Genomic DNA, 13593 nt, shown 5'->3' on the forward strand with positions numbered 1-13593 from the left:
TCTCCTCCTCTACCTCCTCTCTCTCTGTTCCTCCCTACCATTACCCTCTCCTCCTCTACCTCCTCTCTCTCCTTTCCTCCCTACCATTACCCTCTCCTCCTCTACCTCCTCTCTCTGTTCCTCCCTACCATTACCCTCTCCTCCTCTACATCCTCTCTCTGTTCCTCCCTACCATTACCCTCTCCTCCTCTACCTCCTCTCTCTGTTCCTCCCTACCATTACCCTCTCCTCCTCTACCTCCTCTCTCTCTGTTCCTCCCTACCATTACCCTCTCCTCCTCTACCTCCTCTCTCTCCTTTCCTCCCTACCATTACCCTCTCCTCCTCTACCTCCTCTCTCTGTTCCTCCCTACCATTACCCTCTCCTCCTCTACATCCTCTCTCTGTTCCTCCCTACCATTACCCTCTCCTCCTCTTCCTCCAACCACACCACACTACCATAGCCTAGTTCCCCAGCACTACACCCCTCTCTGTTCCTCCCTACCGTTACCCTCTCCTCCTCTACCTCCTCTCTCTGTTCCTCCCTACCATTACCCTCTCCTCCTCTTCCTCTACCCAAACCACACTACCATAGCCTAGTTCCCCAGCACTACACCCCTCTCTGTTCCTCCCTACCATTACCCTCTCCTCCTCTTCCTCTACCCACACCACACTACCATAGCCTAGTTCCCCAGCACTACACCCCTCTCTGTTCCTCCCTACCGTTACCCTCTCCTCCTCTACCTCCTCTCTCTGTCCCTCCCTACCATTACCCTCTCCTCCTCTACCTCCTCTCTCTGTCCCTCCCTACCATTACCCTCTCCTCCTCTACCTCCTCTCTCTGTCCCTCCCTACCATTACCCTCTCCTCCTCTACCTCCTCTCTCTGTTCCCTCCCTACCATTACCCTCTCCTCCTCTACCTCCTCTCTCTGTCCCTCCCTACCATTACCCTCTCCTCCTCTACCTCCTCTCTCTGTTCCTCCCTACCATTACCCTCTCCTCCTCTAACTCCTCTCTCTGTTCCTCCCTACCAATACCCTCTCCTCCTCTACCTCCTCTCTCTGTTCCTCCCTACCATTACCCTCTCCTCCTCTACCTCCTCTCTCTGTTCCTCCCTACCATTACCCTCTCCTCCTCTTCCTCTACCCACACCACACTACCATAGCCTAGTTCCCCAGCACTACACCCCTCTCTGTTCTTCCCTACCATTACCCTCTCCTCCTCTACCTCCTCTCTCTCTGTTCCTCCCTACCATTACCCTCTCCTCCTCTACCTCCTCTCTCTCTGTTCCTCCCTACCGTTATCCTCTCCTCCTCTACCTCCTCTCTCTGTTCCTCCCTACCATTACCCTCTCCTCCTCTACCTCCTCTCTCTCTGTTCCTCCCTACCATTACCCTCTCCTCCTCTACCTCCTCTCTCTGTTCCTCCCTACCATTACCCTCTCCTCCTCTACCTTCTCTCTCTGTTCCTCCCTACCATTACCCTCTCCTCCTCTACCTCCTCTCTCTGTTCCTCCCTACCATTACCCTCTCCTCCTCTACCTCCTCTCTCTGTTCCTCCCTACCATTACCCTCTCCTCCTCTACCTCCTCTCTCTGTTCCTCCCTACCATTACCCTCTACCTCCTCTCTCTGTTCCTCCCTACCAATACCCTCTCCTCCTCTACCTCCTCTCTCTGTTCCTCCCTACCATTACCCTCTACCTCCTCTCTCTGTCCCTCCCTACCATTACCCTCTCCTCCTCTACCTCCTCTCTCTGTTCCTCCCTACCATTACCCTCTCCTCCTCTACATCCTCTCTCTGTTCCTCCCTACCGTTACCCTCTCCTCCTCTACCTCCTCTCTCTGTTCCTCCCTACCATTACCCTCTCCTCCTCTACCTCCTCTCTCTGTTCCTCCCTACCATTACCCTCTCCTCCTCTACCTCCTCTCTCTCTGTTCCTCCCTACCATTACCCTCTCCTCCTCTACCTCCTCTCTCTCTGTTCCTCCCTACCATTACCCTCTCCTCCTCTACCTCCTCTCTCTGTTCCTCCCTACCATTACCCTCTCCTCCTCTACCTCCTCTCTCTGTTCCTCCCTACCATTACCCTCTAACTCCTCTCTCTGTTCCTCCCTACCATTACCCTCTCCTCCTCTACCTCCTCTCTCTGTCCCTCCCTACCATTACCCTCTCCTCCTCTACCTCCTCTCTCTGTTCCTCCCTACCATTACCCTCTCCTCCTCTACCTCCTCTCTCTGTTCCTCCCTACCATTACCCTCTACCTCCTCTCTCTCTGTCCCTCCCTACCATTACCCTCTCCTCCTCTACCTCCTCTCTCTCTGTCCCTCCCTACCATTACCCTCTCCTCCTCTACCTCCTCTCTCTGTTCCTCCCTCCCTCCCTCTCCCCCTCTACCTCCTCTCTCTCTGTTCCTCCCTACCATTACCCTTCCCTCCCTCTCCACCCCTACCCCTGCCTCCCACTCTCTTTTCTGTGTATTCTCCCTGAAGTGGTGTAGGACCCCAGACAGCATGCAGCCTGAGGCAGAGCGGTGTCTCCTGCTGTGTCTGTCTGCAGGGGCTCCCACTGCCCCCCCCCCCTTCTCCCTAATGTCTAGTCCCATCCAATCTAGAGGGGCTGAATACAGCCATCTGCGTCCTGCCAGCCAAATCCATCCTAATTAAACCCTTATAGAGTTTGTGTGTATGTGTCCGTATTTAAATCCTTGTAGGAGAAGAAGCCTAGTCATCTCTTTGCCAATCTGAATCACAACAACCTTGCTGCCTGCTTGGCCCTCTAATCCCTATGTAGTGCACTAGTTTTGACCAGGAACCCTCCTCTAGCAGTCTCTCTGTTCTGCTACTAACACTCATCCTTTACTCTGACAGTCTGTTATACAAACTCATCCTTTACTCTGACAGTCTGTTATACAAACTCATCCTTTACTCTGACAGCCTGTTATACAAACTCATCCTTTACTCTGACAGTCTGTTATACAAACTCATCCTTTACTCTGACAGTCTGTTATACAAACTCATCCTTTACTCTGACAGTCTGTTATATTAACACTCATCCTTTACTCTGACAGTCTGTTATACAAACTCATCCTTTACTCTGACAGTCTGTTATACAAACTCATCCTTTACTCTGACAGTCTGTTATACAAACTCATCCTTTACTCTGACAGTCTGTTATACAAACTCATCCTTTACTCTGACAGTCTGTTATACTAACACTCATCCTTTACTCTGACAGTCTGTTATACAAACTCATCCTTTACTCTGACAGTCTGTTATACAAACTCATCCTTTACTCTGACAGTCTGTTATACAAACTCATCCTTTACTCTGACAGTCTGTTATACAAACTCATCCTTTACTCTGACAGTCTGTTATATTAACACTCATCCTTTACTCTGACAGTCTGTTATACAAACTCATCCTTTACTCTGACAGTCTGTTATACAAACACTCATCCTTTACTCTGACAGTCTGTTATACTAACACTCATCCTTTACTCTGACAGTCTGTTATACTAACACTCATCCTTTACTCTGACAGTCTGTTATATTAACACTCATCCTTTACTCTGACAGTCTGTTATACAAACACTCATCCTTTACTCTGACAGTCTGTTATATTAACACTCATCCTTTACTCTGACAGTCTGTTATACAAACACTCATCCTTTACTCTGACAGTCTGTTATATTAACACTCATCCTTTACTCTGACAGTCTGTTATACAAACTCATCCTTTACTCTGACAGTCTGTTATACTAACACTCATCCTTTACTCTGACAGTCTGTTATATTAACACTCATCCCGTCTGTCTGCTCACAGCATAAACCCATAGGCTGGGCTCCCGTCTGTCTGTCCTCTGGGGTTGATAAAGCTTACCATTTATAATGTAGTGCTGTTATCCAGAATGCTGTAGGGATGGAAGGTAAACCCTCCTCTTATGAAAGCAATCACAGATACGATGTAGGCTTCATAGGATGGATTAGGCTAGTAGACACACACCACACCACACCACACGCCTTGCTCTGAGACATGGCTGTAGCAGGCAAGCATGCAAACAGACTGCAGATCTGCCAGTGTCCCCACACACACACACACACACACACACACACACACACACACACACACACTAACCGTCGTTGTGCCAGAGAAATATGCAGACTCACCTGTGTAGCTTATACTGTGGGTTGGATGCTTGTAAAGGATACAGGCAAAAGATGCTCTCGCTCTCCCTTCCCCCTCTGTCTCTCTCTCTCTCTCTCTCTCTCTCTCTCTCTCTCTCTCTCTCCCTCGCTCTGTCCCTCTCTCTCTGTCTCTCTCCCTCTCGCTCCTCCCTGCCACTCCTTGCAGTTCTGCTCATCTTCCCCACACAAGGCACAGTCTGTGTTCAGACCTTACCATTCTGCCAATGGCTAAGCTCACCCCCCATTCCTCTCCTCTCTATTGGCCAAATCTTCTGAGATGAAATGAATGCCCCGCCTTCTCATTAGCACCCAGCAGCAGCTCCCGCCCACGTGATGAATCGTTTAGTGAGTCACACCACCGGGCCGCTCTGATTGGCTTGTCTCCAGAAACAGGATCTTACAGCTGAAGCCAAAGACGCAGAGCCACTAGAGTAGGGCCTGAAACGGAACCCTAGCTAGTGCCCTTATAGCCCCTAGCTAGTGCCCTTATAGCCCCTAGCTAGTGCCCTTATAGCCCCTAGCTAGTGCCCTTATAGCCCCTAGCTAGTGCCCTTATAGCCCCTAGCTAGTGCCCTTATAGCCCCTAGCTAGTGCCCTTATAGCCCCTAGCTAGTGCCCTTATAGCCCCTATCTAGTGCCCTTATAGCCCCTATCTAGTGCCCTTATAGCCCCTATCTAGTGCCCTTATAGCCCCTATCTAGTGCCCTTATAGCCCCTATCTAGTGCCCTTATAGCCCCTATCTAGTGCCCTTATAGCCCCTATCTAGTGCCCTTATAGCCCCTATCTAGTGCCCTTATAGCCCCTATCTAGTGCCCTTATAGCCCCTATCTAGTGCCCTTATAGCCCCTATCTAGTGCCCTTATAGCCCCTATCTAGTGCCCTTATAGCCCCTATCTAGTGCCCTTATAGCCCCTATCTAGTGCCCTTATAGCCCCTATCTAGTGCCCTTATAGCCCCTATCTAGTGCCCTTATAGCCCCTATCTAGTGCCCTTATAGCCCCTATCTAGTGCCCTTATAGCCCCTATCTAGTGCCCTTATAGCCCCTATCTAGTGCCCTTATAGCCCCTATCAGACACAAGGGGAATGGCACTTCCTAGTGCTTCTACTATAGCTTTTAATTATTTTAAATCTTTTTTTAAATTTTCCATAAAAACATAATCACAACGTTATTGAATTAGTACAATTTGCTGTTCACAGGACCTATATGAGTCTATTAAATAACTGCTGTTCACAGGACCTATATGAGTCTATTGAATAACTGCTGTTCACAGGACCTATATGAGTCTATTGAATAACTGCTGTTCACAGGACCTATATGAGTCTATTAAATAACTGCTGTTCACAGGACCTATATGAGTCTATTGAATAACTGCTGTTCACAGGACCTATATGAGTCTATTGAATAACTGCTGTTCACAGGACCTATATGAGTCTATTAAATAACTGCTGTTCACAGGACCTATATGAGTCTATTAAATAACTGCTGTTCACAGGACCTATATGAGTCTATTAAATAACTGCTGTTCACAGGACCTATATGAGTCTATTAAATAACTGCTGTTCACAGGACCTATATGAGTCTATTGAATAACTGCTGTTCACAGGACCTATATGAGTCTATTGAATAACTGCTGTTCACAGGACCTATATGAGTCTATTAAATAACTGCTGTTCACAGGACCTATATGAGTCTATTAAATAACTGCTGTTCACAGGACCTATATCAGTCTATTGAATAACTGCTGTTCACAGGACCTATATGAGTCTATTAAATAACTGCTGTTCACAGGACCTATATGAGTCTATTGAATAACTGCTGTTCACAGGACCTATATGAGTCTATTAAATAACTGCTGTTCACAGGACCTATATGAGTCTATTAAATAACTGCTGTTCACAGGACCTATATGAGTCTATTAAATAACTGCTGTTCACAGGACCTATATGAGTCTATTGAATAACTGCTGTTCACAGGACCTATATGAGTCTATTAAATAACTGCTGTTCACAGGACCTATATGAGTCTATTAAATAACTGCTGTTCACAGGACCTATATGAGTCTATTAAATAACTGCTGTTCACAGGACCTATATGAGTCTATTGAATAACTGCTGTTCACAGGACCTATATGAGTCTATTAAATAACTGCTGTTCACAGGACCTATATGAGTCTATTAAATAACTGCTGTTCACAGGACCTATATCAGTCTATTGAATAACTGCTGTTCACAGGACCTATATCAGTCTATTGAATAACTGCTGTTCACAGGACCTATATGAGTCTATTAAATAACTGCTGTTCACAGGACCTATATGAGTCTATTAAATAACTGCTGTTCACAGGACCTATATGAGTCTATTAAATAACTGCTGTTCACAGGACCTATATGAGTCTATTAAATAACTGCTGTTCACAGGACCTATATGAGTCTATTAAATAACTGCTGTTCACAGGACCTATATGAGTCTATTAAATAACTGCTGTTCACAGGACCTATATGAGTCTATTGAATAACTGCTGTTCACAGGACCTATATGAGTCTATTAAATAACTGCTGTTCACAGGACCTATATGAGTCTATTAAATAACTGCTGTTCACAGGACCTATATGAGTCTATTGAATAACTGCTGTTCACAGGACTCTAGATTCTGATCCTGGTCTGTATCTGAGCTGGACAACATGTATAGATTCTGATCCTGGTCTGTATCTGAGCTGGACAACATGTATAGATTCTGATCCTGGTCTGTATCTGAGCTGGACAACATGTATAGATTCTGATCCTGGTCTGTATCTGAGCTGGACAACATGTATAGATTCTGATCCGGGTCTGTATCTGAGCTGGACCACATGTATAGATTCTGATCCTGGTCTGTATCTGAGCTGGACAACATGTATAGATTCTGATCCTGGTCTGTATCTGAGCTGGTAATTATGATATCTGATATCTGACCAGTTTTCTCTCTCTCTCTCTTCCTCTCCAGACACCAGTAATGGTAACTTTAACCTGAAGGCTCTGACAGGCAGCTCTGGCTACAAGTTTGGTTGCCTGGCTAAGATAGTCAACTACATGAAGGTAAGGTGGACACACACACACACACACACACACAATACGTGGGTGATGCCGTTTCCATGCCGTTTGAGTCATTTTAGCAGATGCTCTTGTCCAGAGTGACGTACAGTAGTGCGTGCGTTCATTTTGCGCACCGGTGGAACCCACAAGCCTGGTGTTGCTGGGGTCATGCTCTACCAACTGAGCTACACAGGACCACACATGGTACAGTTATAGTTACAGTTACATCACCACTGTAGTAATGACATGTTGTCAGAGAGGTTGTTCAGTGGTGTCCTGATTGGTGAGCTTCCTCCTTCAACAGTCTGAGCTGTCGTCTCAATTAAACCACTCCCCTTTAACCCCTCTGAACCCTCCATCTGTGTCCTGATTGGTGAGCTACCTCCTTCAACAGTCTGAGCTGTCGTCTCAATTAAACCACTCCCCTTTAACCCCTCTGAACCCTCCATCTGTGTCCTGATTGGGTTTGTTGTGATGTTAGTTCCTCCCTCTTCTGATTGGTTCTCCACTCTTTCTTTTGGAAGTAAACAACAGACTTTTGTTGGTCAACATGTTTATGGTTGAGCTCTGGTACAGTAACTCTGACAGGCTGGGTGGTTTTTCACACCAGACTTTGACTCATAACAATCTGCATAATGTTCACAGATTGTGTTTGTGCGTGTGCCAGTGTGTGTGTGTGTGTGTCTGTGTATGTGTGTGTGTGTGTGCCTGTGTGTGTGTGTGTGTGCCTGTGTGTGTGTGTGTGTGCCTGTGTGTGTGTGTGTGTGCACTCTATGCCTTTTCCCAGTACTGAAGTTACCGTGTCTTGACACAGTCGATGCAGACAAGCTGCCGTTACACAGATGACTTCTTTTAACCAATGTATCACGTGACCAACCAATAACGTCCTGGATTCTGAGTTCCGTTCTTCTTTGTCCGGTTACTCAGCCACCTACACTGAATTGAAGGGTTTTAGAAACTTAGACCACACTAGCCAGAGGGACGTTCAGGTCCTAAATGCCATACTTTCAGCCTACTACACTGAATTGAAGGGTTTTAGAAACTGTCCACCTGGCTATTAGACCACACTAGCCAGAGGGACATTCAGGTCCTAAATGCCATACTTGAAAAGTCAACTTTTTTTACTGCCGGTCTAGTTTGTCATATTGTCAAGCCCAAACTGAAAGCCTTGGCTAGCAGGTTAGCTTCATTTCCAGCCCTGAGTCTCTCACAATTGATCATGTGTTTCTCTGTTACTTCCTGTTCTTCTATGTTACTTCCTGTTCTTCTATGTTCCTTCCTGTTCTCCAGACCAGACACCAGCGTGGTGATACTCACCACTTGACTGTGGAGGAGATTCTAGATGAGACCAAACTACTGGACATCGGCATGAAGCAGAAACAATGGCTGATGACTGAGGTGTGTGTCGGGGTTATCAGAGTTATCATGAAGCAGAAACAATGGCTGATAACTGAGGTGTGTGTCGGGGTTATCATGAAGCAGAAACAATGGCTGATGACTGAGGTGTGTGTCGGGGTTATCAGAGTTATCATGAAGCAGAAACAATGGCTGATGACTGAGGTGTGTGTCGGGGTTATCAGAGTTATCATGAAGCAGAAACAATGGCTGATGACTGAGGTGTGTGTCGGGGTTATCAGAGTTATCATGAAGCAGAAACAATGGCTGATGACTGAGGTGTGCGTCGGGGTTATCAGAGTTATCATGAAGCAGAAACAATGGCTGATGACTGAGGTGTGTGTCGGGGTTATCAGAGTTATCATGAAGCAGAAACAATGGCTGATGACTGAGGTGTGTGTCGGGGTTATCAGAGTTATCATGAAGCAGAAACAATGGCTGATGACTGAGGTGTGTGTTGGGGTTATCAGAGTTATCATGAAGCAGAAACAATGGCTGATGACTGAGGTGTGTGTCGGGGTTATCAGAGTTATCATGAAGCAGAAACAATGGCTGATGACTGAGGTGTGTGTCGGGGTTATCAGAGTTATCATGAAGCAGAAACAATGGCTGATGACTGAGGTGTGCGTCGGGGTTATCAGAGTTATCATGAAGCAGAAACAATGGTTGATGACTGAGGTGCGTGTTGGGGTTATCAGAGTTATCATGAAGCAGAAACAATGGCTGATGACTGAGGTGTGTGTCGGGGTTATCAGAGTTATCATGAAGCAGAAACAATGGCTGATGACTGAGGTGTGTGTCGGGGTTATCAGAGTTATCATGAAGCAGAAACAATGGCTGATGACTGAGGTGTGTGTTGGGGTTATCATGAAGCAGAAACAATGGCTGATGACTGAGGTGTGTGTCGGGGTTATCAGAGTTATCATGAAGCTGAAACAATGGCTGATGACAGGTGTGTGTTGGGGCGTTCATGTTATCAGGAGGTGCGAGTGGGAAACTGAGAATGTTTTGTTGCTTGACCTTTCACCTTTTCAATAGATGACACCAAATCTGTTTTTGACAATTACAAACTTATCAATGTGAATGATGTAGATCGTTTGACAATATTATCAAGGTTAAGCTAGCTAGCTTTATTATTAGCAATGTTTAGCTAGCTGAAATCCTATTGGTTGAAGAATTGGTTCGATTTCAAAAGCATGTGAACAGTAATATTTGAGTTCCCACCTCCCACAAGCACCTGCTGCCCCGTGTGTGTCTGTGTGTGTGTGTGTGTCAGAGAGAGAGAGACAGAGAGAGAGAGGGAGGGAGGGAGAGAGAGAGAGAGAGAGCAATTGTGTTATCTTTAAAACCACCTCCCCTCATCATTCTGATCATAAAACATTGTTTCTAAAAAAATATATAATATCTTCCACCTCTCTCTCTTCTTGCTCTCTCTCTCCCTCTTTTATTTACCTCCGTCCCACCGTCCTCTTCCTCGTCCCACCCTCCTCTTCCTCGGGCCAAACAGACAAGTGTTTTGAGACCCATGTAAATAAAGTTGAAATAAATGTGCCTTGACTAAGTCTCTGTCCCGTCCCCCCAGGCGCTGGCCAGTAACCCTAAGATAGAGGTGAGGGATGGGAAATATGCCTTCAAGCCCAAATATCACCTGAAGGACAAAAAAGCCCTGCTCAGACTGTTGGATAAACATGACCAGCTGGGACTGGGAGGATTACTGCTAGACGATGTGGAGGAGGGACTACCTAACTCTGCCAAGGCACTAAAGGTGTGTGTGTGTGTGTGTGAGAGAGAGTATTATTGAGTCAGACATATTAACGGCCTCTGTTCCTCCCCAGGTTTTGGGAGACCAGATCATCTTTGTGACAAGACCAGACAAGAAGAAGATTCTGTTCTATAACGATAAACACTGCCAGTTTACAGTTGACGAAGGTGAGAGCGTTGGTGTAGTTTCTCAAACTTTTTTTTTTTAATGCCCTCATGGTAGATGAGTGGGAGCATTGGTATGGTCTCTTTTGCTTAGTTCTCTGTAGAAGGCGAGAATATAATGTTAATTGGAACTAGAGCGTTGGTATGGTCTCTTCCTTAATTTAGTTTGCTGTGGTTGAAGATGAGAGCATCTGTATAGTTTCTCCCCATTTAAATCTCTGTTGGCAAGCTGAGCATTGGTAGGGTTTCTCTCCTGTCGTCCAATGCAGAATGTGAAAGTGTTGGTACAATTTCTCCCTTAATTATTTTAATTATTATTGTTTGCAGTAGATTCAGATAAGAGTGTTTTATAAGGTCTCTCTTCCTTATTTCAGTTAAAGGAGCTTTATTGACAGGAAATACATTCTGTAAATATTGCCAAATGTTAAAAAAAAAAAATATTTTATAAGTCTAAAGAAGTAAAGTCTAAAGTAAAACTGCATGAAGTCACTTGGTTCTATGTAGAAAGTGTGAGCACCGGTACGGTTTCTCTCCCTTTGCTTGGTCTGGTTTCTCTTTTATGTAATGACCTCAATGGCTCCACCCAGTGGTCAGATCCTGCAGGTGTATATATTTAAAAAGAAAAATGTATTATGACATTTTGAAATGTAGAGCTTTCAGTTCGTTCATACCAGGATTCATTGTCAATACAGGATATTAACTGAGTGTAATTTGTTTGTTTACTTGTACGTTTTGATTTGTTTACGCATATGTATTGTGTACTACAATTCAGCTTTTATCTGCCAAGTACGACCTATTTGTAAAAATTTAATAAACTATTACTGCTATTGTCCTTCCTGAGCTAATGGTATCCTGTCTGTGTTTCCTGGACTGTCGTCCCAGAGTTCACCAAGCTGTGGCGGAGTATCCCAGTGGACTCTATGGATGAAGAGAAGATAGAGGACTATCTCAAGAGACAAGGCATCTCCTCCATGCAGGAGACTGGACCCAAGAAAGTTGTGAGTTTCTCTCTCTCTCTCCACCTCTTTTCTCTCTCTCACTTTTTCTTTCCGTCTCTATTTCTGTCTCACAGGCCGGGGTAATTCCAGTCCTCGGGGGGGCCTGATTGGTGTTACACTTTTGCCCTGGCCCCAGGTAACACACCTGACTCCAGTAATCAACTAATCCTGATCTTCAGTTTAGAATGCAGTTAGTTTAAATCAGCTGAGTTCTGCTAGGGAATGGGGGGGGGGGGAGGTGTGACACCAATCAAGCCCCCCGAGGACTGGAATTGCCCCGGCCTGCCGGTCTGTCACATAGCCGGGACAATAAACCCAAAATGATCTCGACATCCAAACAGAACAGAGAGAGGACGTTTGACATGTGGATAATAATGATAAGGATCCTTTACTAGAGGAATATGATGTTTGACATGTGGATAATAATGATAAGGGTCCTTTACTAGAGGAATGTGACGTTTGACATGTGGATAATAAGGATCCTTTACTAGAGGAATGTGACGTTTGACATGTGGATAATAATGATAAGGATCCTTTACTAGAGGAATGTGATGTTTGACATGTGGATAATAAGGATAAGGATCCTTTACTAGAGGAATGTGACGTTTGACGTGGATAATAATGATAAGGATCCTTTACTAGAGGAATGTGACGTTTGACATGTGGATAATAATGATAAGGATCCTTTACTAGAGGAATGTGACGTTTGACATGTGGATAATAATGATAAGGATCCTTTACTAGAGGAATGTGACGTTTGACATGTGGATAATAATGATAAGGGTCCTTTACTAGAGGAATGTGACGTTTGACATGTGGATAATAATGATAAGGATCCTTTACTAGAGGAATGTGACGTTTGACATGTGGATAATAATGATAAGGGTCCTTTACTAGAGGAATGTGACGTTTGACATGTGGATAATAATGATAAGGGTCCTTTACTAGAGGAATGTGATGTTTGACATGTGGATAATAAGGATCCTTTACTAGAGGAATGTGACGTTTGACGTGTATAATAATGATAAGGATCCTTTACTAGAGGAATGTGACGTTTGACGTGGATAATAATGATAAGGATCCTTTACTAGAGGAATGTGACGTTTGACGTGGATAATAATGATAATGATCCTTTACTAGAGGAATGTGACGTTTGACATGTGGATAATAATGATAAGGATCCTTTACTAGAGGAATGTGATGTTTGACATTTTTTTTAACCTTTATTTAACTAGGCAAGTCAGTTAAGAACAAATTCTTATTTTCAATGACGGCCTAGGAACAGTGGGTTAACTGCCTGTTCAGGGGCAGAACGACAGATTTGTACCTTGTCAGCTCGGGGATTTGAACTTGCAACCTTCCGGTTACTAGTCCAACGCTCTAACCACTAGGCTACGCTGCCGCCCCATGTGGATAATAAGGATCCTTTACTAGAGGAATGTGACGTTTGACATGTGGATAATAATGATAAGGATCCTTTACTAGAGGAATGTGACGTTTGACATGTGGATGATAAGGATCCTTTACTAGAGGAATGTGATGTTTGACATGTGGATAATAATGATAAGGATCCTTTACTAGAGGAATGTGATGTTTGACATGTGGATAATAATGATAAGGATCCTTTACTAGAGGAATGTGACGTTTGACATGTGGATAATAATGATAAGGGTCCTTTACTAGAGGAATGTGACGTTTGACATGTGGATGATAAGGATCCTTTACTAGAGGAATGTGATGTTTGACATGTGGATAATAATGATAAGGGTCCTTTACTAGAGGAATGTGATGTTTGACATGTGGATAATAATGATAAGGATCCTTTACTAGAGGAATGTGACGTTTGACATGTGGATAATAATGATAAGGATCCTTTACTAGAGGAATGTGATGTTTGACATGTGGATAATAATGATAAGGATCCTTTACTAGAGGAATGTGACGTTTGACATGTGGATAATAATGATAAGGATCCTTTACTAGAGGAATGTGACGTTTGACATGTGGATGATAAGGATCCTTTACTAGAGGAATGTG

The 13593-nt window shown here is 44.6% G+C and overlaps 2 protein-coding genes across 4 annotated transcripts in view; one reads left to right on the forward strand and one right to left on the reverse strand.

Annotated features, from left to right (window-relative positions):
- LOC129842063 (small integral membrane protein 18-like) overlaps window positions 1-4335 on the reverse strand; it is a 15739-nt gene extending 11404 nt beyond the window's left edge. Inside the window, exon 1 of one of the 3 annotated variants that reach the window (XM_055910455.1) lies at window positions 4145-4335. The gene's annotated coding sequence lies outside the window, so the exon portion shown is untranslated. Of the gene's footprint in view, window positions 1-3857; window positions 4065-4144 lie in introns of those variants that run through there. The other 2 variants (XM_055910453.1, XM_055910454.1) reach the window with 2 other exon arrangements.
- LOC129842062 (general transcription factor IIE subunit 2-like) overlaps window positions 1-13593 on the forward strand; it is a 30433-nt gene that overhangs the window by 14134 nt on the left and 2706 nt on the right. Inside the window, exons 3-7 of the mRNA XM_055910452.1 lie at window positions 7149-7240; window positions 8528-8635; window positions 10215-10397; window positions 10468-10561; window positions 11441-11556. Of these exons, the coding sequence (XP_055766427.1) occupies window positions 7149-7240; window positions 8528-8635; window positions 10215-10397; window positions 10468-10561; window positions 11441-11556 (593 nt within the window). The remainder of the gene's footprint in view (window positions 1-7148; window positions 7241-8527; window positions 8636-10214; window positions 10398-10467; window positions 10562-11440; window positions 11557-13593) is intronic.

The sequence above is a fragment of the Salvelinus fontinalis genome, unplaced genomic scaffold (assembly GCF_029448725.1).
Source record: "Salvelinus fontinalis isolate EN_2023a unplaced genomic scaffold, ASM2944872v1 scaffold_0010, whole genome shotgun sequence".
In the NCBI taxonomy this organism is placed as follows: domain Eukaryota; kingdom Metazoa; phylum Chordata; class Actinopteri; order Salmoniformes; family Salmonidae; genus Salvelinus; species Salvelinus fontinalis.